Raw genomic sequence first — 22257 nt, 5'->3', positions numbered from 1 at the left:
GTTGTCTGACACAAATCGACCCAGTTCCGCTTTTATTACTGGAGTAAAGAAGTTCGTGGTGGAAATAATCATACGACGACTGTTTCATTTCTTGGCTCATTTCTTGGGCCGTGGTAGTCTTGAAATCAAGTCGGTAATTGTTAAGCGCGGTTAACTAAATCATACCGTGGCGGGCGCGCTTTGGCTATTCAACCGCGCGTAGTTCACTATTCGAAATAAACGTTTCTTCCTCCATGGTACGTTGTAGTTTTAGAAAACATATCAAAACAAAATTCCTACACGGGGGCCGGGGGAAAGGTGTTTGCGAAAAACGCATTTTTGGTACTCTGAGAAACACTGGAAGCTTGGTAATTCTTGTAAAAATGTCCATGTTCTCCTTTTGGCAAAAAGGGATTTGCGAAAACACAGACTTTCATATCATAATACCAAAACCTGAGTGGAAATTCCGGTGCGCCGTTTCTAAAGTATTTTTTTTTTATAAAAGGTAACAATAATGGACACCAAATTAACTTTGGACAATTGTTCTTGTTGCGTTTGTTTTTTATTTCATTAGTTGAAAATGGTTTTCTTCCCATATTATTATTAGTGTGAATTTGACAAAAAGCTATATATCCCTCATCAATCACCACTCCCTCTTTCAATTATGATGTGGTTTTACCTCAGCCGAGGTCTCGAATTCAAGCATCTGAAAGCACACAACTAAGACAAGGGTGTTTTTTCTTACATTATTCTCTCTCGCAACTTCACGGCCAATTTATATCGAGTTCAAATTTTCACAGGTTTGTTATTTTATGGATGATGTTCGTTGAGATACACTAAGTGTGATATTTATTTGAGTTATTTGTAAAGCGCTTAGAGATAGCACTATATAAATCGCATATATGTTTTCTCTGTCAAGTTCGGCAGTGAGAGCAGCCAATTTAACCACCAAGTTATTATATTTCGCGCAAACTTCAATCGAATGCTACTAAAAAGGGTCATTTGATTTCGTTTTATGATTACTCAAATGTAATGTTGCGTCATTCGATTTAACAAAATAATCATTCAATTTAACAAATCAAAGCAGAATTCAAATTCGCAGACGCTTTTTGAGGCGTGAGTGTCACGAAAAAGAATGACGAAACGCTAAATTGAACACTGAGTGCTAAAGGATGATTCGACTCAAAATTGAATGGCCGAGTTTAAAAACGCAGTAACTGGAGGCAAAACAGCTTTAATTCGAAAGTGCCGAAATTGACCGAGCAAACCTATATTATTATTATTATTAGGCCTATTATTTTAATAATAGACCTAATAATAATTTTAAAAAACCAGCTTAAAAGCTTGTCTTTGACGAAGGAGTCCAAGGTGCCTTTAAAGACAGTGGATACTATTGTCAAAGACCAGTCTTCTCACTTGGTGTATCTCAAAATATGCATAAAATAACAAACCTTTGAAAATTTGAGCTCATTCGGTCATCGAACTTGCGAGATAATAATGAAAGAAAAAAAAAACCCTTGTCACACGAAGTTGTGTGCGTTTAGATGGTTGATTTCGATACCTCAAATTCTAAATCTGAGGTCTCGAAATCAAATTCTTGGAAAATTACTTCTTTCTCAAAAACTACGTTACTTCAGAGGGAGCCGTTTCTCTTTGAGTAATTACCAATAGTGTCCACTGCATTTAAAGGGAATAATAAGGAACAGCGCTTTTCTTTAACACGAAGTAGACTACGTAGTTTTACAACCATCACGTAAGAAATATTTGTTGAATTGAATATCAAATAAAATTTAGAGTTGTAAAGTAATGCGGTTGATTTGTATTATGAACCCTGTTAATTGGTAGACGATCATGACTATAATGCGAGCAAGAATATTACCAGTTGGTACACATTTTGAAAGGGAATTTATTTTAAAGACAGTGGACACTATTGGTAATTGTCAAAGACTAGCCTTCACAGTTGGTGTATTTTAACATATGCATTAAAAAAAACTGTGAAAATTTGAGCTCAATCGGTCCTTGAACTTGCGAGATAATAATGAAAGAAAAAAACACTCGTCTCACGAAGTTTGTGCGTTTAGATGGTTGATTTCGAGACCTCAAGTTCTAAATCCGAGATCTCGAAATCAAATTCGTAGAAAATTACTTCTTTCTCAAAAAACTATGGCAATTCAGAGGGAGACGTTTCTCACGATGTTTCATACCATCAACCCATTACTCGTCACCAACCTGGAAGATTTTATGCGAATAATTATTTTGAGTAATTACCAATAGTGTCCACTGCCTTTAAATAAAAAGAAAATGGATACATTATTTGAACAACAACCACACTTTGACTCAAAACATTTAAATTTAACCTTACAAAAACCACCAGTCTTTTATTTATCATTTTGGTATACAATCATTTTCATTATGTTTTATAATTTACTCAAATATTTGTGATAATCATTATGAAAATAAAGTCAATTCATTGGCATCATAGGGTATATACAAAAGTCAGTTAGTGAATATCTTCAATAATTATTGTTAGTTACACTGGCAGACATTGTCAAAATGCATTACGGAAAAGTAGTGAAAAGTAGCATGGCATGGTATTCGCTCAGTCAATGGAGTCATATAATTTAGTTCAGTAGGCCTAGGTTTTGGGATCATGCCATTGATGATTGTTACAAAAACAAGCACGGTTAAACAATAAGCAATGGAAGACATTTTATATATTTTTTTAAATGGCATGTTTTTCTGCCAATATTTTGTTCAAAGGCTAAACCTGCAATGTGCCTAGAGCCAAATATCTTACCCATGTCACACTCTGTGTGCCGAATTCCATGCTTGTATCATCAACAGCACAATCCCCCCCCCCCCCCCCCCCCCCCCCCCCCCCCGTCTGCCTCACTATTAGTCACTGAACAATGAGGAATTGCTAGCCGAATGCAAATTATTATATGCCAAGGATGTTGAGGTCAATTCTATCAAAATGGGTCATCGATTCCTGTCAATATAGGAAAGTTTTCATTGAATTAACAGCAAGTTGTCAAAAAAAAGTAAGATTTAAGTATTAAGCAGTCTTGCCCATGGATCTATTAAATCTTTAAAAAAAAAATACACTGTCATAAAAATATAGTCGCATATATTTACAAAAAATGCAAGTATTTATGTAGTTTAGCTATAGTTTCTCATAAATTCAAATGCAGAGGCACTTTTGCCACAAAGTATAACCCTTTGCCAAAGTATTATAAAATCTTATTCTCTGCCTATAACTGTAATAATGAACCGTTAACTATCAAAAATATCTGACTAGTCTGCTCTTCAAGTCTGATTTTGGTTATGTTGATGAGATTGTAGGAAAACCATGCTGACTGAACTCGAAAGAAGATCTTTTACAATAAAGACTATCAAAAGGCACTGGACACCTTTGGTATTGTCAAAGACTAGTCTTCTCACTTGGTGTATCCCAACATATGCATAAAATAACAAACCTGGGAAAATTTGAGCTCAATTGGTCGTCGAGGTTACAAGAGAACAACAAAAGAAAAAAAAACACCCTTGTTGACCAAATTTGTGTGCTTTCAGATGTACAAAAAGGACTTCAGGCCTGAAGTCTTTTAATAGTTGTGTGAAAAATTACCTTTCTCAAAAACTATGTTACTTCAGAGGGAGCCATTTCTCACAATGTTTTAAACTTATGAACAGCTCTCCATTACTCCTTACCCAAGTAAATTTTTATGCTAACAATTATTTGGAGTAATAACCAATAGTGTCCAGTCCCTTTAAAACATCACATCACGCTGATATCATTAAGACTAGACATTTCAGCTGTCCTTAATAAATGTTTTTAAAGGCAGTGGACACTATTGGTAATTACTCAAACTAATCAGCATAAAACCTCACTTGGTAACGAGTAATGGGGAGAGGTTGATAGTATAAAATACTGTGAGAAACATTGTGAGTGTTTTACTTAAACATCTGTAATATGATATGATACATTGTTTTTATAATTGCTGAGGTAACTTGTTAAAGACAGTGGACACTATTGGTAATTGTCAAAGACCAGTCTTCTCAGTTACTGTATCTCAACATATGCATAATATAACAAACCTGTGAAAATTTGCTCAATCGATAGTTGAAGTTGCGAGATATTAATGGAAAAAAAACCTTCCTTGTCACACGAAGTTGTGTGCTTTCAGATGCTTGATTTCGAGACCTCAAATTATAAATCTGAGGTCTCGAAATCAAATTCGTGGAAAATTACAATTTCTCACAATGTTTAATACTACCAACCTCTCCCCATTACTCGTTACCAAGTAAGGTTTTATGCTAATAAATATTTTGAGTAATTACCAATAGTGTCCACTGCCTTTAAGTTTCATTTTCTTTTTCTCAAAATAGCACAAGAAACTGAGATAGTTTAATCACACTGTGCTTGCCTACAAGAAGCTTCATCAAGACTAGCTGATGAGGATGATGTCAGTTGGTGTCAGTGCTCTAGAAAATTACAGTAGTGCCTTTTTCGGCTCAGAACTGATCTGTGCTTTTGCGACGAATACCGCCAGATTTTGATTCTCGGACAGCCGAGCGTCTTGCACTATGACGGGAAAGTTTACTACCACTAACTGTTTTCTGTCGAGAGAAAGCAAACATAAATAAATAAATATTAAATAGACAAATAAATAGATAAGTAAGTAAATACATATAACCACAAAACATAAAGGCTCTACAAATGGAACTTTATCACTCTGACACAGGTTCCCCATCTCCAATAAACAACAGTAAATACTCATTCTCATTCTACAATGAGGCACCAGACTTTTTTTCCTTTCAGCCTTGGTTTATTTACACTTATTTGGATGGCAAACTACAAACTTAAAGTTTCACAGAATTTGTTTTTGTTAAAAAAAAATGATAAAAATATAACAGGTGCTTTATTAGAAAAGTTTTGATTTATGGTAACAATGTTAATTTGCTGAAACAAAATGATGTTGTGGTCAGTGCTAACGGTTAGAACATTCTTAATTGAAATAATCTGTTTTTGAAAACAATAAATGTCATTAAAATATCAACCAGTGTTATTTCACATTATGTGGGTTTTACCCCTACACCACGGTTAAGCACTGTACGATCAAAACTTTCTATAACATAACAGTTCTGTAAAACAAATCCGCATGCATATTACTCTTGTGAGATTTGAACCCACAACCTTTGCCTTTAGAGCACTAAACCACAGAGCATGTCTGTAAAGGCAGTTTGATCCTTTTAGCTAGCAACATGTATGGCAACAATTTTAAAAGATGTTGAAATTACTTTAGGGATAAAAACAAATAGTTGTGTTTGTTCACTTCTCCTCTGGAGATAAACCTAAAATTGGTATCAAACACAAACACTCTCAAGCCATGTATTTAAAAAAGCTATGGCAGTTAAATTGTGCGGAAACCACTGCATTTCAATAGTTAAAAAGCTCAAAAGTGTTCAACACTAAGCACAAAATAGTACATTTTTATGGTCCAATTTCCCCTCTCGCATGGGAATAAGCCATACTCCCAATGGAAAATTCCTTGTTTTTTATTGGGAATTCTCTGAATAATGGATGCGTTTCCTGTTCCCAATGGGAGTTTTTATGTGTAACCATAAAGGAGTATTCCCCGTACTCACATGTTGAAATAATTATTCCCTGAACCCGAAAGGAATATCCCCTGAACCCAAAAGGAATATCCCCTGTACCCAAAAGGAATATTCCCTGAACCCAAAAGGAATATCCCCTGTACCCAAAAGAAATATACCCTGTACCCAAAAGGAATATCCCCTGTACGCAAAAAGGAATCTCCCCTGTACCCAAAAAGGAATATCCCCTGTACCCAAAAAGGTATATTTTCAATAGTTTCCAATCATGCCAATGCGAGTATTCCATTTGGGTCCAACTGGGAATATTTCTTTTGATAAAAATTGGGAAATGGGAAAGGTTAGTCGATGCTTTTTTACGAATATTAATATTCAGCCTTCTATTTCGTACCTTGTGCCAGAGGGAGCGAAGCATTCTCATCGCTTCTTTGGGGCATAGGCTTTAGCAGTTGGGGCGCGGGCTTGAGGGCCATCACCACCACCGCGGGGAGGGAGGGGAGCTTGGGGTCTGAGACGCGGAGCTCCTGAATACAGCCTCTCAGGTATGGGAGGAGGCACATCATCAGCGCTGTTAGTTCTACAAAGCTGCAGGAGGGTTGGACACAGGGAGGAAAAATGGGAAACACCAGGAAAAGTGGGAATGGTTGTCAGAGACAGACATTGAGTGCATACAAAACAGGGGTTGGGGAAGGAAAAGTAAGGAAAATGGGAAAGTGAAGGATTGACACAGGAGAAAAGGGAAACACAGGGGGAAAAGTGGGAATGATTGACAAACAAACATTGGGTGCAAACAAAAACAAGGGTTTGGGAAGGAAAAAGTAAGGAAAAGTAAGGAAAACGGGAAAGTAAGGGATTGACACAGGAGAAATGGGAAACACAGAGGGAAAAGTGGGAATGATTGTCAAATAGACATTTGGTGTATACAGAGCAGGGGTTGGGGAGGAAAGATGATGCAAATGAGAATGGGGAGGGATCGACACAGGAGAAAAGTGAAACACGGAAGAACAGGGAAACACAAGGGAGACAATGGAAACACAGATAGGGAAAAGTGGGAATGATTGTAACAGACAGACAGACATTGGGTGCGAACAAAAAAGGAGTTGGGAAAGATAAGGAAAATGGGAATGGGAGGGAATGACACAGGAGAAAAGGGAAACACACAAGGAAGAGTGGGAATGATTGTCACAGATAGACATTGGGTCGATACAAAGAAATAATAGAGGTCGGGGGGATCGAAGTGGGATGAAGAAAATGGGATTGGGAAGGATTGACGAATATAGAAATTGGAACAACATGAATTGAGGGAGAGTTTGGAAAGAGGAAAGGACAAATTTGATATAAAGCCAACTGCCAATGCAAAACTATTTCCCATATGCCAGGAAACGCAATAAAGTGTAAAACTTTTTTCTGCAGTCTTATGCCGATTCTCCAAATAGTTGCAACTTTTTAAAGTTTTTAAAAGTACAAAAAAGTCTTTCAACATTTGAATGAACAAGAAGGCTTATACTGACAATAATTTCCGTTGACTTACATTAATTAATATTTAAATACAAATACAAATTTCAATCAAAAAAGGATGGAAAAGGTAATAACTTATTTCGTCCATTCTTGATCAAAATTTTAGGTTGTTTTAAAACATGTATGAAATGTGTCAAATCAAATTATATTCAGTATAAGCCTGCTATTCCATTCAAATGTTAAAACACTTTCTGTAGCTTCAGGTACTTTAAAACAAACTTGCAACAATTTGGAAAAACTGCTAACATGATGTATGCAAAGTGGTGCTCTTTTTGCTTGATAATTTTCTTTCATATAATGTACACTGCACAAGGACTGATTTTTAACAGCTAACCTTCTGCTTTTCTACTTTAAGGGTATTATACAGGGCTGGTATGGATTTAAAAAAACATCAGGACAACTGTATTATAATTGTAGTTTTAAAACTCAAAAATTATGAAGTTCATACTAGAACCATTGTGTTCTTTGAAATGCTTCCCTCTGCAGTCATATTCAAGAAAAGTGTACCGGTACCCGAAAACCTTTCAAAAACACAACAGCTGATTGTGGTTGTTCACAACCAAAATAAGGACAATGTGTTCGAATGCTGGGAATTGTGCATGACTTTTCACTGTTTTCACCACGTTCACAACGGTTTTTGGGCCCTTTTTTATAAAGGTTTTTAATTTTCATGTATGGTTTTTCACAAAAACATGACTGTCTGTGACTAGTTTGTCATCTCCAACAAATCTTGTATAATACCTTTAAATATATTATTTATTTATCACAAACAAGTTAGCACGACACTTCAAACTGATTGTTAATAGATTAGCTAATGTAGATCAAGCAAACTGTTAGTGAGAAGAAACCGGGATGGAACGAGCAGTGAAATGGTGACTATAGCGTTAATGTGAAAGTTCAACAGAAAACCTCTACTACTATTAATCAAACATCAAAACATATTAAAAAAGATTTTGGGTTGAACAAAAATTTTTTTATTAGAGCAGGATTTGAACCAACGACCCCCGGATTAATGTGCCGGCACTCTACCAACTGAGCTATCGAGCACTATGCTGGCGGTCTCCCGTTTTTTTTCAATATCTTCGTTTGGGGTGCCAGAAGAAGCCATACAATTGTTAGTTGCCATGTAGCAAGGAATCACACCCATGTTTACGATACAACCTGGGAAGCAGATATCAAATAAAAACCACAACAGAAAACAAACTGACTGGATAAATTTAACCGGTCAGTTTCTTTACCTTGTGGTTTATTATTTGATATCTTTAAAAAAAAGAATGGATATTTGCAAATTCCCTTGGAAGCGTCACAGTTCAGAACTCATCCACTCGATCCATCTATTTCCTCTTTAGTTTTCAGCTTTAGTGGGCATTCAATTGAACAAAGAGTTAAGACTAGTCTTATCTCGAGTTAGGACGAGTTACTCATCCTAACTTAGGACTACCCTTATGTTTTTAATATCCCCTAGGACTAGTCCTAAGTTAGGACTAGTCTTAACTCTTTGTGAAATCGACCCCTGGGGTGGATTTCACATAGAGTTAATACTAGTATTATCTCTAGTTAGGACGAGTTACTCATCCTAACTTAGGACTACCCTTATGTTTTTAATATCCCCTAGGACTAGTCCTAAGTTAGGACTAGTCTTAACTCTTTGTGAAATCGACCCCAGGTCCCTAACCCACAACTAATAGCTCAGTTGGTGGAGCACCAGCACAGAGAACATCAGACAAAACCAATTTTCTTGACATTAAGTGTAACTTGGTTCTTTGTACTGTACATGCATTACAGAGCACACAGGGCCTAGGGCATTCATTCCCATCAGAAGAACTTAACAATATGATGGTTAAGGTGTCTTGCTTAACACACAAGTGTCAAGACCAGGGTTCTAACCCACACACTGCTGATCAGAGACACCAGAGCTCGAGTCTAGTGCACTTGACCGCTCGACAAAGACACGTCCATTGTTATGCATTTATAGGAGTATTTTTTATCAGTTAGTTTGAGAAAGTAAAAATTAAGTTGAATAGTTTGATCATACGACAAGAGTCAGGAGAATAACAATTTCGTAGAAATAAATAAAAGAGCAGTTAAAAAGAAGACAGGCTACTTCTGCTTACAAGAAACAAAACTGTGCAAAGACAGCTTCAATCACAACTACTCCACTAGTCGCCCAGGCTTAGTCTTAAAAGAGTACACTTAACTAATATTCTGACCTCTAATCTAATAAGTAAGATATTCTATATTTACCTCACTATCCACATACAAGTACGACGCCTCGCTGACAGGCCGGGAGCGAGCGTTGTTTTCTACCCCGAGGTTCTGAGGATCAGAGAGTGTTACGGTGTTCCCATTGGCTGTGCTATAAATGGCCTAAAACCAAGGGATGAGAACAAAGATGTATTGATTTAACTTGGGACCATAGAACGCTGAGCTCGACTGCTCCTCCGTGTCATCTGTGGACATAATCCATTATTTTCGGCAATATGGCAAAAAACCTACCACCTTTAGAAATGAAATAGGATTAAAAGATTCAAAGGTGTACTTTGCCTTCCATTTTAAGGCACTAGACAACTTCAGTAATTGTCAAAGACCAGTATTCTCACTTGGTGTATCCCAACATATGCATAAAATAACAATTGGTCATTGCACTAACAAGAGAGTAATTTAAGAAGACAAAAACAATTCTGTTGCACAGTCTGTGTACTTTCAGGTGCCTAAAATAGGCTTCAGGCCTGAAAGTCTTTTGATGAGAAATAACCTTTCTCAAAAACCATGTTACTTCAGAGGGAGCCGTTTCCTACAATGTATTATACTATCAACAACTCTCCATAGCTTGTTACCAAGTACATTTTTCTGCTAACAATTTGGTTGAGTAATAGTGTCCAGTACGTGCCTTGAAGTTGGTCTTACCTCATCAGCGTCTATTTTTTTCTCTTTGAGACTCTTGATGATTGAGGATGGCACACCAGAGCCACGTTTGTCTCTCCTGTCTGCAAGAAGCTCAGCGTAGTCCAACTCATTCTCATCCTGAAGATGGAAGGAGCAAAGTTACATTATTCAATTCAGAGAATATTCATTTTGGTTTTTACTCATACACCAATGTGTGTTAAAGCACCGTCTACTTAGCACCTTCGCGAGTCCTGTGACAAAACATCACAGGCATATTACTGTGATATTTTTTCACAGGACTCGGGAAAGTACTGATGAGTATACAGTGCTAACACACATCAGTGTATGAGTAAAAACCAAAATGAATATTCTATCCCCGATGCAAATTTAACATTTATTATATCAATTCAGAGGCATTTATTTTGTTATTTCCACTTCAATGGTTTAGAATAAACATAGGCATACAATTTTACATTTAAAAAAAAAATTAACAGAAAACAAATTAGAGAAATGCAGGCAAACTCCGATAAGCAGTTGCTTGTGTTGGGGAACCCTTATGTTTACATGAGACTGGAAAAAAAGAGACTGGATAACAAACCCAGACATAACCCAAAAAAGTGACAAGAAACAAAATCATGGATACAACAACCAGACTTTTCAAAATTAATAATGAATACGAGTGAACAATGATAACGTCATATAGGATTTGAGGCTTTGCATGGCGAGGTATCAATATGATAATGATAATGTTATAATGCAATATACTTAAAAATCTACATATATTACAACATGGACAATTAGACCAATTTAACAGGTACATTTTAAGTTTAGCATCATGTAGCAGATTCCAATTAAAGGCACTAGAAAGAATGTATGCTGTCCGAAAAGGCAAATAAAGTTGTCAAAATATTATAACTAGACAGAAACAAAAAAGTTAACCACAGGAGAAACTGACTGGGTAAATTTTAAATGATTGTGGTTGAACAAAGAAAAACTTTACAAATTGTTTGCTTTAAAGTAATTGTTCTCCAGGGATGCCCACTATTATCAAATTCTTCAGGGGAGCATAAACAAAGTGAAAAATGTTCTTACTTGGCCGCATGGTACTTTCAGAATATCTCCGAACGGTGAAACTGGGTTCTGAAATAAATTAAACATCCAAGAATATTCGATCACATTTCATATATTAAAATTGAGACTGCAGAAATGGGGTTAAAACTTGCACATTTTTGGAAACATTGAACATTTGCATATTGACCCCTTGCGCGCACGTCACACACGGCGACTGATGCCACGCTCACCATGTTGGTGGGCAAGTTAGGTTTATGTGTATTAACGCCGCCTCGCCTAAAATGCACACTTTCACTGCATAGCGCACAGCATCAAGTAATATAAAAACGCACAGTGAAATTGCCCACCAGTATGGTGCATTCAAGATTTTTCTGATGATGACGTCATGTGAAATGGGTCAATAAAGCTTTAAAAGTTGCTGAAACAAATGTAAAAACTTTGTGCAGTTGAAATAGCATGGCCAGATTCCCCCCCCACCCCCAATTTGTTTTTCTTCAAAATTTGTATCTGAATGAATTTGACAGATGATGCTGCTTCTAAACCAATACATTCAAAAACAATCACATAAGCCATGGACAAAACTCATTTAACATGCAAAATCTTTTGTACGTGGCTGATGGATGGGAGCTTGAACAATAATTCAGTTTTAGTTTTTAGACAACTATACCATTTATCGTTGGCAAATTTGTGTGTGCATTACCTAAAATGAAAGCTTTCAACTGTTTTTAACCTATACAGAAATAAGGGAATCAATGTGTGGTGAAGAGGTTTTCAACTGGTGGTTTAATCCCAACAAGGCCTGGTTCTTGATCATTTTACCGAGACGAAGTCGAGGTAAATTATCAAGAACCAGGCCTCGGCGGGTTTAAACCACTAGTTGAAAACCGATTCAACACACTTTGATTCCCATTCATAAATACCTTTTCGGTCAAAACATCATAACTTTTTGGTCAAAAAGTAAAATAAATGCAAAAATTATAATTGTTAAATGATTTCTTTCAACACAACACCCCTCCAGCTATGAAATGGTAAGGCCCTCCACCGCCCTCGGGTAAACAACTCCTTATAATGGAATGCTGTGCGCGTCGCGCGTATCGCGTGATATGGTACAACTGTTTCAGCCGTTGCTCTTGACCAATAGGAATGAAGAAACTGTCTTATACAGATATACAAATATACTACAATAATGCACAAAATTTTGTGTTTTCTTACCGCTTGGTAATATTTGACCAGTCCCTGGAGATCTGGGAACACTGGTCTTTCACCAACAATGATGTACTTGCCAGTCGGCGTTAGGTCTATCATGAAATGTTTGCATCGAGTCTCACCTCTAGAATGACATAATCAGAGACACAATGGGATGAACAACTCTAGAAGAAAAATAAACTAAAAAACTAGGATTGCACGCTTGTCGGATGTTAAATTTGCATAAGAATAAAGAATATTATTTTGATTTCACCCTTTCACCGATGTTGCACTGTATACTCGGTACTTTCCCGAGTTGGGTGAGAAACATCACAGGCATATTACTCTGGTGGGATTTTAACCCACGACCATTGCAATTCTAGACGGCAGTGTCTAATTACAAACTCAACACTGAGTTTGCCATGTAAGTTTTCAAATCATGATTGAACTTGTTTTATTTATTCATGCAGATCGACTCTATGACAGGGTTCTCCCAAAATTAGTTCCGCACAAGTCAACTGAAGTGAATTATTCGTTGCAAATTTAATAATATTAGGTCTTATATAATGCACGTATCTACCAACAAGGTACTCAAGGCACTGCCACTGAGTATTTACAAACTTTCAGAAAGTTAGGTTATTGAAGTGATGAATTCTGAGACCCAATAATATGTAGCAACTTATGGTGCTACTTTGTGACGTCAAAAGTTGACGTATTCGCAATTGCATGAAGTATGAACCAGGCTTAAGGCTTTGTAAAAAGCCATCTCTCTTCAATGTCTTATGATCAGAATCACATATATCCAATGAAATAATGACAGAAGGAAAACTAACAAACGAAAGTTACTTACAATACAGACAGCGAGTAGCCAAAGCGACTTTCACTCACACGGATAAGGAAGGAACCCATTTCCTTGCCTGTAAGCAAATCCTCTGCTCTCCTATGATAAAAATAAAACCAAACAGTTGACATTATAATATGTACAGTGCTTATTTTAACAGATGAGATTGAGATTGTAAGTTTGTCTTAAAAGTTGAGATGGATGGAGGTGATTTGACGGAGAATACGGTCTCATACTATGTTATCAACAAATACCACCTTAAAGGAACATTAGAGAATTGGCATGATTGGTAAGAAACAAACTTGTCTAAGATCACAGATTTACATAAAACCTACACGGTCTAATGACGATGATAGTAGAAAACATCCCCTTGAAATCTTTCTGTCTGAAACGTCATATTTGACGTGCAATAAATCAAACTTATTTCCCATTTGAAATTTATAGCTCAGTGAGCGTTTTGTTCCTTTTTAGTTAATCAAAGTCATGCAAAATGGTAAGTCGGTCTTTCACTAATTTCTCGTGACCTACATGGCTGATCGATCTCAAACTTCTACAGGTTGGTCAGTTTATATATATTTATATATATGGTGGATTACATAATTACACTTCCAGCAACTGTTTTGTTAGCAAAACCAATTCTGTATTGTTCCTACCTCCTTGTGATAATGCCATGGAACCATTTAGCAAATACTCCGGATGGGTCTCTCGCTGCCATGGACTGCGTTGCCTTGAACCAGTGGACAGATGCCTGCCTCGTTCCTTCTTTGCCAAAGAGATTCTTCTTGATGCGGACAAACTCATCCTCGATGATCTCATCATCATCATCATCATCGTCATCATCCTCTTCTGAAGACTCCTTGGGTTTCAAAACAAAAACAATAAAATATTTCGAAATATTGAGACCAATTTCAAGAACCGTCTATGTGGTAATGCAGTTAATTTTGATCATATAAAGCTTAAGTAGTAGTTCCAGCCTATTTTCTATACCTTCTGCCCAGGTAGTTAGTTAAAAAGCAGGACAGTTCCTTTCAGAACTGAGAAGTCTCCCAAACATCAGATAAATCTACTCCCTGGTAGTAGAATAAAGAAAGACAGTTCTGTAAGAACAAACTCTACCTGGCAAGTAGATACACACATGGTGTTACCGCAAACCAAATATATACTGTTACCCCACCATGCGCTACCTCAATTTTTTAGCAAATAGTTTTGGTATTCAATGCTCGTAACCCAGTAGCTAATAATAACAATGGTAATAAAGAAATTTGTTAAGCGTCTGTTGCAAAAGCCTCTCAAGGGCATAAAGCTAGAACAATAAAATATACAATGGGTGAAAGATACAATACAAGTAAGCAGATTACAAATAAGCAGCTTCAAACAAATGAGTTTTTCACAGAGACTTGAAACAGTTATGTTAACCTTTTCTTGTTGTTCTTGGGTTTTTTTGTGATAAAGTTTACTGTGGACATTTCACAGTCATCCATAAAACATTGTAATACCTAGATGACAAAAGTGAAAAACAAATCACAACAATTTCAAGGAATTAATACCAGGAGCATTTAGGATGTTTTCCCCATATACACAACGATGAGTTAGCACTGTATTATAAATCACAGGAATATTACTTGGGTGGGATTGGAACCCATGACCCTTGCAATTCTAGAGCAGTGTCTTACCATATAGCTCTATGGTCTTATCAAATAGACCCCCGAGATTGCCCGGCAGCTCGGAGGCAGTTTGATTCCTATGTTTTAGCAGTGGGTACTGCAAACAATTTATTGGGACTGCTCTTAGCAGCTCAATAGATGTTCTTATAAGATTTTAATAAGATTCTTATAAGTGTCTTATAAGTTTCTTATAAGTTTCTTATAAGAGTATTTCGTAAGGGAATAGGTGTTACATTTGCATCAGGGATAAAGAATAGGACGTTGATCTTACTTTATTGGCCGTCTCTGGTGCTTTGTTCTGGGAGGCTGGACTCTCTATATACACCACTTTGTCTCCTCTGCGTATGGACTCAAAAAAGGCTAAACAAAAAAATAGAAAATAGAAACGACAGTAATTATAGACTGTACAAGTTTCGCCCAAGTCTTGCGCGTATTTGAACTTCCGAGACCATTGTGGTCCCAACCTTATAAAGTTTAACGTTGGGGAGATTTTGTTTCACCCATAATTTTAGTTTAACGTACCTTATGACCATAGAAGTACAAATAAATTCAACGAAATAACAAAGAAAAACCGATATTAAAACTTGACCTCAGGTCAAGTTACTTGAAAAAAATTAAGAATTTGTGCCAACTCCGATCACGAAATTTACGCAGACGCTTGTTTTGTTCACGCGGGGTGAAAAGCCTTTTCATTGGTCATTTAAGCATCAGCTTCCTGTTTAAACTGCGTCACGTGATATCTAACGCCCTCGCGTCCGCGTAAAACCCAGCTTTTGATAATTTCACAATCGGGCGTAGATTTGGAACAGGGGTTTCAAAACATTTATACATAAACTATAACCGATTAATTGCATAAATGTTTAAAAAACTAAAACTAAACTCAACAAGCTCTAATGAGTATTTTTGTTGTTCAAATTCAGTATTTAGAATAATTTAAAGCAAAGATTTGATTTGATCAAAAACAAGTTTTTCGTTTGTCGTGTTTTCTCGCTCCAGTGCGCGCGAGACTTGCACAGTCTATTACAAGTGATATGGAAAAAAACCAACATGCAAAACACTCGGGAGAGATTCGGACCCACAACTTTTGCATTGCTAGAGAAGACGTCTTACCACTAGACCACCAAGCTAGCCTGATGGCTTAGAGAAAGTTTAAATCCTTAGCAGTGGTACCGCAACGATTTCCTGGAAGGAAATAACTTTTATATTTAAAACTGTACATCATAAAACTGTTTTCCTCAAAGCATAGATGGTATTTATAATCACCTCACTCATCTACAAGATCCGATTGTACTGGTTTGGCCACATACTGAGAATGGAAAACAACAGACTCTCAAAATGCATCCTACTTGTAACTGGGAAAAATAGTTGGGGTAGGCCTCGGCAAAAAATGGGAAAATAACATCATCACCTTCTACCTGGAACAGCGAATAGCTCAAAATAGGCAAGAATGGACAGTGACAATTCGTGGAGCCAACTTCCTGTGGGAGATGGTGCAAGATTGATTGATTGAGTGATAGACATTTAAAATAGAAATACAAAAATACTTCAACAACTGACTTACCTTTTGGTATTTTCTTATCTCCCTGTACGATCTTGGACATTTTTTGTTGAAAGTCCAGACTCATCTTAGCCATCTGAAGTAAGTAGGAGTTCATCTCCTCTTCCTGCCTCTTGGCCTTCTTGACGAGGGCCTTGAACCTGCATCGAGCCAAGAATCCACGGACGACTAACAAAAGAAAGGGAGAAACTCTGATTTTTAACAGACACTCAGACACAGAAGATCATTCACTTAAAACCGATGACATTCCACAAAGTAATTTGTGGTGTCAGGTACATCTCAAAGTCAATAGTATTTCTCATAGTTCCCTCTTATTATAACACATAATCAATAAAACTTTTTGAGTACATTAAACATAAAATCAGAGCATACTGATCTAAACGTCGAGCTGAAGTCAACGGTTCTTTTCAGAACCACCCCAACTCATTTAGAGATAGTCATTACAAGGTGTTACCGCAAACCTTTCCATATACATAAAGTAGATCGCACATGTACAATAATGATGCTGACTTAATCATATTGAATAATGAAAAAAGTACTTACTCTTCTGGATGTGAACCGCTGATTCACCGTATCTCTGCATCTGCTCCTCAAGTAGGTCTTGATGATAGTACTTCAGAAATAACTTGGTTTTCCTAAAAAAATAAATTAATAAAGACAAACGCTATTACTTTACTTAAAGACACTTAACACCTTTGGTTGTTGTCAAAGACCAGTCTTCTCACTTGGTGTATCCCAACATTTGCATAAAAAACAAACCTGTGAATTTGGACTCAATTGGTCATCGAAGAAAGTAATGAAACAAAAAGCACCCTTTGTTGTTAAAAAAAAGGAAGAGACTTGAGGCCAGAAGCCTTTTAATATTTGGGTGAGAAATTACTTTTTTTTTTTCTCAAAAACTAAGATACTTCAGAGGGAACTGTTTCTCACAATGTTTAAACTATCAACAGCTCCATTGCTTGTTACTAAGTAAGTTTTCATGCTGGAAAACAATTTGAGTAGATACAATAGTGTCCAGTGCCTTTGAAGGTCTAAGTTATACCTTTGGATTTTGAAACCATTCAATTGGTAAAACGTTGCGCTGTGCGCTGCTAAAGATCCTAACTGTCGCTATTAACCACCGGGAAATTCACATTAGCATGAAAATAAATTTACGTAACTCTCCTGTGAAAAATTGCTCTTTGATTTTCACTTTTTTTTCTCAAAAACTTGATAAGTTTAAAAGGAACCTGAAACTTCTACAGGTAAATTATATTACATACATCTTTATTCAAAGCGAGTAGGGACTTATGTCATACCCCAAAACTGTATCTACAAAAGCTCTCAAACTCTTTAAAGGCACATGGACACTATTGGTAATTACTCAAACTAATTGTTGGCATAAAAACTTACTTGGTAACAAGCAAATGGAGAGCTGTCAATAGTTTAAAACACTAGTTTTCCACTGAAATATTTTCAATTTCATTTCGAGACCTCAGAGTTTGATTTTGATGTCCTGAAATCAAGCATCTGAGAGCACACAAATTCAATATGTGACATGGGTGTTTTTTCTTCCATTATTGTCTTGCAACTTCGCAACCAATTGAGTTCAAATTTTCACAGGTTAGTTATTTTGTGCATATGTTGAGATACACAAAGTGGGGAAGTGTCTTTAAGTAAACAGTGTGAACTCACCCCGCATGCCAGTCTGTCAGACCCACGCTCTTCAGAATCTTCACACAGCCGTTCTTGTCGGCTGCCAACTTGGGGCTCCGGGCCAAGACGCGGTACCTGCAGTGACATTCAATCAAGTGTTTTTAAGCTGCTTATATAGAAAAGAAAAAAAGAAAAGACCACTTCAAGACAGCTGATCTTGAACCTGATGATGGAACAGACTGGGGGATATCAATTTGTCTGGTTGACTGAGAGTGTACTTAGACAAGGGCGTCTTGACAAGTACTGCTACTTATCCTGTCGCCCCAGGTGAATGTCACTTAAAAGATGGTTAGCTCACAATGGTGCAGGAGAACAGTTTTGCTTCGCATCAGGGCCCAATTTCATAGAGCTGCTAAGCACAAACTTTTGCTAAGCATGAAATTTCTTCCTCGATAAAAACAGGATTACCAACAAAATTTCCATTTGTTGCATATTGTGGATGTGAAATCATCTTCCTCAGAACATCAGGCAATCTTTTTCATGAGCAAATTTCAAAACTTTACTTAAATGTCATCTTTTTTCAAAAGCCTACTGTACGGCGCTATGAGCAACGACTGTTGGATTAGCGCCTTATAAATTTAACGATTGATTGATCGATTGATTGATATTGCTTGTTACTTGTGTTCAGCTGTTGTTTGCTAAATCCTGAAAATCACAAGAAAAATTGGTTGGTTAACCTGTGTTTATCAAGGAAGAAAATTCATGCTTAGCAAATTTATGTGCTTAGCAGCTCTATGAAATTGGGCCCAGGTTACCAGCTAAAACACCAATAGATGTTAAAATTGGTCTTGGATGGTTCCCTGTTAATTTCTGCTAAGTATTTTAATACTTAGCAGAAATTAACAAATCTTCTTTGTGGTTTTGCTACTGGTGTGATTTGGGTTAAGGTAGGGATATGGAACTGTATTTTGTCCTTAAAAGAAGACAATGCACTGCATAAATAAAAAAAATCAAATTTAAAGAAATAAATTACAACAAATTAAATGGAAATTACCTTTTGACAAAGTCTGCAAACTGTGGCCTTAAGGCATACCCAAGACGCCTGATTCTTGTAGTCTCCAACATACCAGTGTAGCGAAGCTGTAGAATTATCAAATACTTTGTAATGTTAAACAATTAAAAAAGGTTCTGAAGCAAGGAATTTTAAGCCTTAAAAATAATTTGTGTGCGATATTTTTAAAATTTGTAATTTGGGATTGAGCAAAGATAAAGAACCAAAAACCTCTGAAAACTTCAAAACACGAGGGAAAACTATTGTTTTAGAGCCGTGTTGTATATAGCCATTAGTTGATCAAACTATAATAAATAGCAAAATGATACATGAAAATGTTACATTTATCGCCAAATCATGAAAAAAAAATCATGAACATGCACAAACCTTGAAATGCCACATAATTCAGCTTTGTGCTGCCAGTTGGTTTGTTAATAAAAAATGAATGAATAATTTTAATTGATGTTAAGCGTTCTCTTACCTGTGCGGTAACAAACTTGTCTTGGAAGGTCTTTGGTGCCTTAGTGGTGTTGGGTTTCACACAGCGGACAAAGTGAGGATTGGCTAGATTCAGTAATTCCAGGAGAATCGACAAGGAATTCTGATCATAGAAAATGGTTAAGTGAAATTTTGAATTAAAAAAAATAATAACATTATATTTATAATGCCTAGGTATCCATCAAAAAGATGCTCAAAGCGCAATCAACTGGAAAAATTAATAGCAACTACCTGAGAGAAAACAAAACAATACTTTAGGGGCTATATAAGCTGCAATACTTTTGGATAAGAGCACCAAAATCAAGCTCTGGTGTTTCTGTTCAGCAGACCGTGGGTTCGAATCCTGGTCTTGACACTTGTTCCCTTGAGCAAAACACTTAACCATAAGCTCCTCTCCACCCAGGGGTAAATGGGTACCTACGAGGGCAGAGATGGTTCTTATGATTAATTAGCTTAGTGCACTAGATATTTGTTGCAGAGGCTGTATACTCCCCAGGGAGCTGAGATGGTTTTAGGAATGATTTAAGGCCCAGTGGTAATAATGTTGAAGGTCCATGAGCGTCACTATATACGTGACGGACCTGAGCGCTACATAAGAAGCCACCATTATTATTTTTATTATAAGCTGTGAGTGAGCAACAACGTTTTGGGAGTTTTTTTGTAATTACCTTAAATTGTGCACCAACTGTCAGATTCTTCATAGTTTTTCTGTTTCCAAGCTGAAATAGGAGAAAAAAGATTCTCAGATAACTTGGATGACGACAACTCTTTTCAAGAATGTACTCTCTGAAAATAAAACACAGCTTTGTTTGACACTCCGTCCCAAAACTAGACACTCCTACTAAAATTCAAATGAGTTTGTTTCTTACCCTCTGTTTGACTGACTTGCGTGACTTGCGTCTACTCTGAAGAGCTAGGGTGCCTGTTCTTGTCACAGTCCCTGTAACACGGTTATAAATGGAAATGAAATTAGCAATGTACTGGGAAAAATATTGGGCAATAACAACACATACAAACATTCATAGAGAATTGGAACTAAAAAAACAATGGAACAAAAAAGCCAGAGGCATATGCTCAAAAATTAAAAAAAGTTTACTTAAAATATGCAGCCTTCAATACCAATACCTCTGGCTTAAGCCCACTTCATACTTCCTGCTAATGTGAATGCGAAGCGAATGTTGACGCCACAAATTCACAACAAATAATTTGCAGCAGTTCAACTCTGCTCTACTCACTTGCGAATATCGCTGTGACAGGAGGTTGTGACGTCAAATTTACATCAAATTCGCTTCGCATTCACATTCGCATGAAGTATGAACCGGGCTTAAACACATACAAAAATTTACAAGATTTGAAAAGTCTCTGTGCTCTGTATACAAATTTATCTGTGTTCTGCACACGGAACTACCTGTGCTCTATACGCACATAACTTTCTGTGTACTATATAGCTACGTTCACATGGGCAGACTGGCATTACAAAACCATGTGGATGATATTGACATAGAAATGCTTTACCTCTAAATATTTGGCTGACTAGGTCATTAGTACTGCTCCTTAGCATCTGCATCACTTTGGATGGCAGCGTATCGCGATTCTTTTCCAGAAATAGATTGGCGTTGTATTCCACCTATATAAAAGACAATTCACACATTCATGATGGCCATTATCTTGATATACAAAAAGTATAACAGGCCTGTGAGTGGACCATTAAGAAAAAGAGAGCTGAAACACTACATGATGTAAGAATGACTGTGTAATGTCAAGTGAGAGCGTGTCACGCATTTACGCTGGTCAAATTGGGGCACCCCATTAATCAAGTAACTAGGCTTATCTCATATTATTGTAGTTGTACATTATTGTTGCCAAGCTTATATAAAGGAAATACATCAAATTTAAAAAATACAAAAAAAAAATAATGAAAAAAGAAAAGCAGAGATTTCAAAAACATTTTTAAAAATACACTGTTCCCCCTTTCTGTCCAACCATCTCACCCTGCCTGCATAGTGATCAATGCTGAAGTTGTTACTTGTGGACACTTTAGCTTTGATAAAGTGGTGATTACGACTGAAGTTCTGGGTAAGCTTCTCCACGAAGGTGTGATCCGTGGCCTGGGGGAAACGGCACTCCTCGTCCAGGAGGGCAACAATGCCGATGGGTTTGGCTAAGAATAAATCCTGGAGGGTTTAAGACAAAAATTTACGGAAGACATTAGATTTGAGTCTACTTGACACCATATTGTAATCTTCTTTAACAAACATGATGTTATCAGATCTAGAATGGGTATTTATACAGGTCCAATTATTGAAGATGGTGTGTACAAATGTGGTTCTTGAGTAGATCAATCTGAACATATTATCATCACAGTAGTGTATTGTAAATCCATCTTGCAATCAATGAACACATTAGATTTGAGTCTAGTGTTACCTGACACCATATATGTAATCTTCTTTAAAAAAAGATGATGTTATCAGATCTACATATAGACGATGTGACCTCTGACGTCACACGAAAACCATAACATGATTCGCGCGCATACCGCCGGGCAAAACCTTTGTGTTTTGGCAGCCAGCTAGAAAGTGTATGCAATCTTACCATGACTACGTGTCTTTTTGCCCAGCAAAACATGACGTATAGGCCTACAGTGTTTTTTCAACAGAGGGCGGTTTTAATGTAAACATGGGTCACATCGTCTATAGAGTGAGTCTTTACAGGTTTATATACATTATTGAAGATGGTTTGAGTAAGATATCATCACCAC

At 36.8% G+C, this 22257-nt stretch overlaps 1 protein-coding gene across 2 annotated transcripts in view; it reads right to left on the bottom strand.

The window, feature by feature from the left end:
• Positions 1 to 4292: 4292 nt before the first annotated feature.
• Positions 4293 to 22257, bottom strand: part of LOC117295935 (myosin-IIIb-like) — a 41450-nt gene continuing 23485 nt past the window's right edge. Inside the window, exons 13-30 of one of the 2 annotated variants that reach the window (XM_033778737.1) lie at positions 21491 to 21673; positions 21015 to 21126; positions 20369 to 20439; positions 20168 to 20218; positions 19483 to 19602; positions 19005 to 19090; positions 17990 to 18085; positions 16859 to 16950; positions 16319 to 16483; positions 15029 to 15117; positions 13747 to 13949; positions 13103 to 13192; positions 12280 to 12397; positions 11089 to 11136; positions 10018 to 10134; positions 9355 to 9477; positions 5984 to 6177; positions 4515 to 4596 (exon numbers count right to left, since the gene is read on the bottom strand). In XM_033778737.1, the coding sequence (XP_033634628.1) occupies positions 6010 to 6177; positions 9355 to 9477; positions 10018 to 10134; positions 11089 to 11136; positions 12280 to 12397; positions 13103 to 13192; positions 13747 to 13949; positions 15029 to 15117; positions 16319 to 16483; positions 16859 to 16950; positions 17990 to 18085; positions 19005 to 19090; positions 19483 to 19602; positions 20168 to 20218; positions 20369 to 20439; positions 21015 to 21126; positions 21491 to 21673 (1932 nt within the window). In that variant the 3' untranslated portion in view covers positions 4515 to 4596; positions 5984 to 6009. Of the gene's footprint in view, positions 4597 to 5983; positions 6178 to 9354; positions 9478 to 10017; positions 10135 to 11088; positions 11137 to 12279; positions 12398 to 13102; positions 13193 to 13746; positions 13950 to 15028; positions 15118 to 16318; positions 16484 to 16858; positions 16951 to 17989; positions 18086 to 19004; positions 19091 to 19482; positions 19603 to 20167; positions 20219 to 20368; positions 20440 to 21014; positions 21127 to 21490; positions 21674 to 22257 lie in introns of both variants that reach the window. The other variant, XM_033778738.1, reaches the window with a different exon arrangement.

This window comes from Asterias rubens, chromosome 10, assembly GCF_902459465.1.
Source record: "Asterias rubens chromosome 10, eAstRub1.3, whole genome shotgun sequence".
Lineage (NCBI taxonomy): Eukaryota > Metazoa > Echinodermata > Asteroidea > Forcipulatida > Asteriidae > Asterias > Asterias rubens.
The sequence above is the reverse complement of the archived record's forward strand: the minus strand, read 5'-3'. Positions and strand labels throughout refer to the sequence as shown.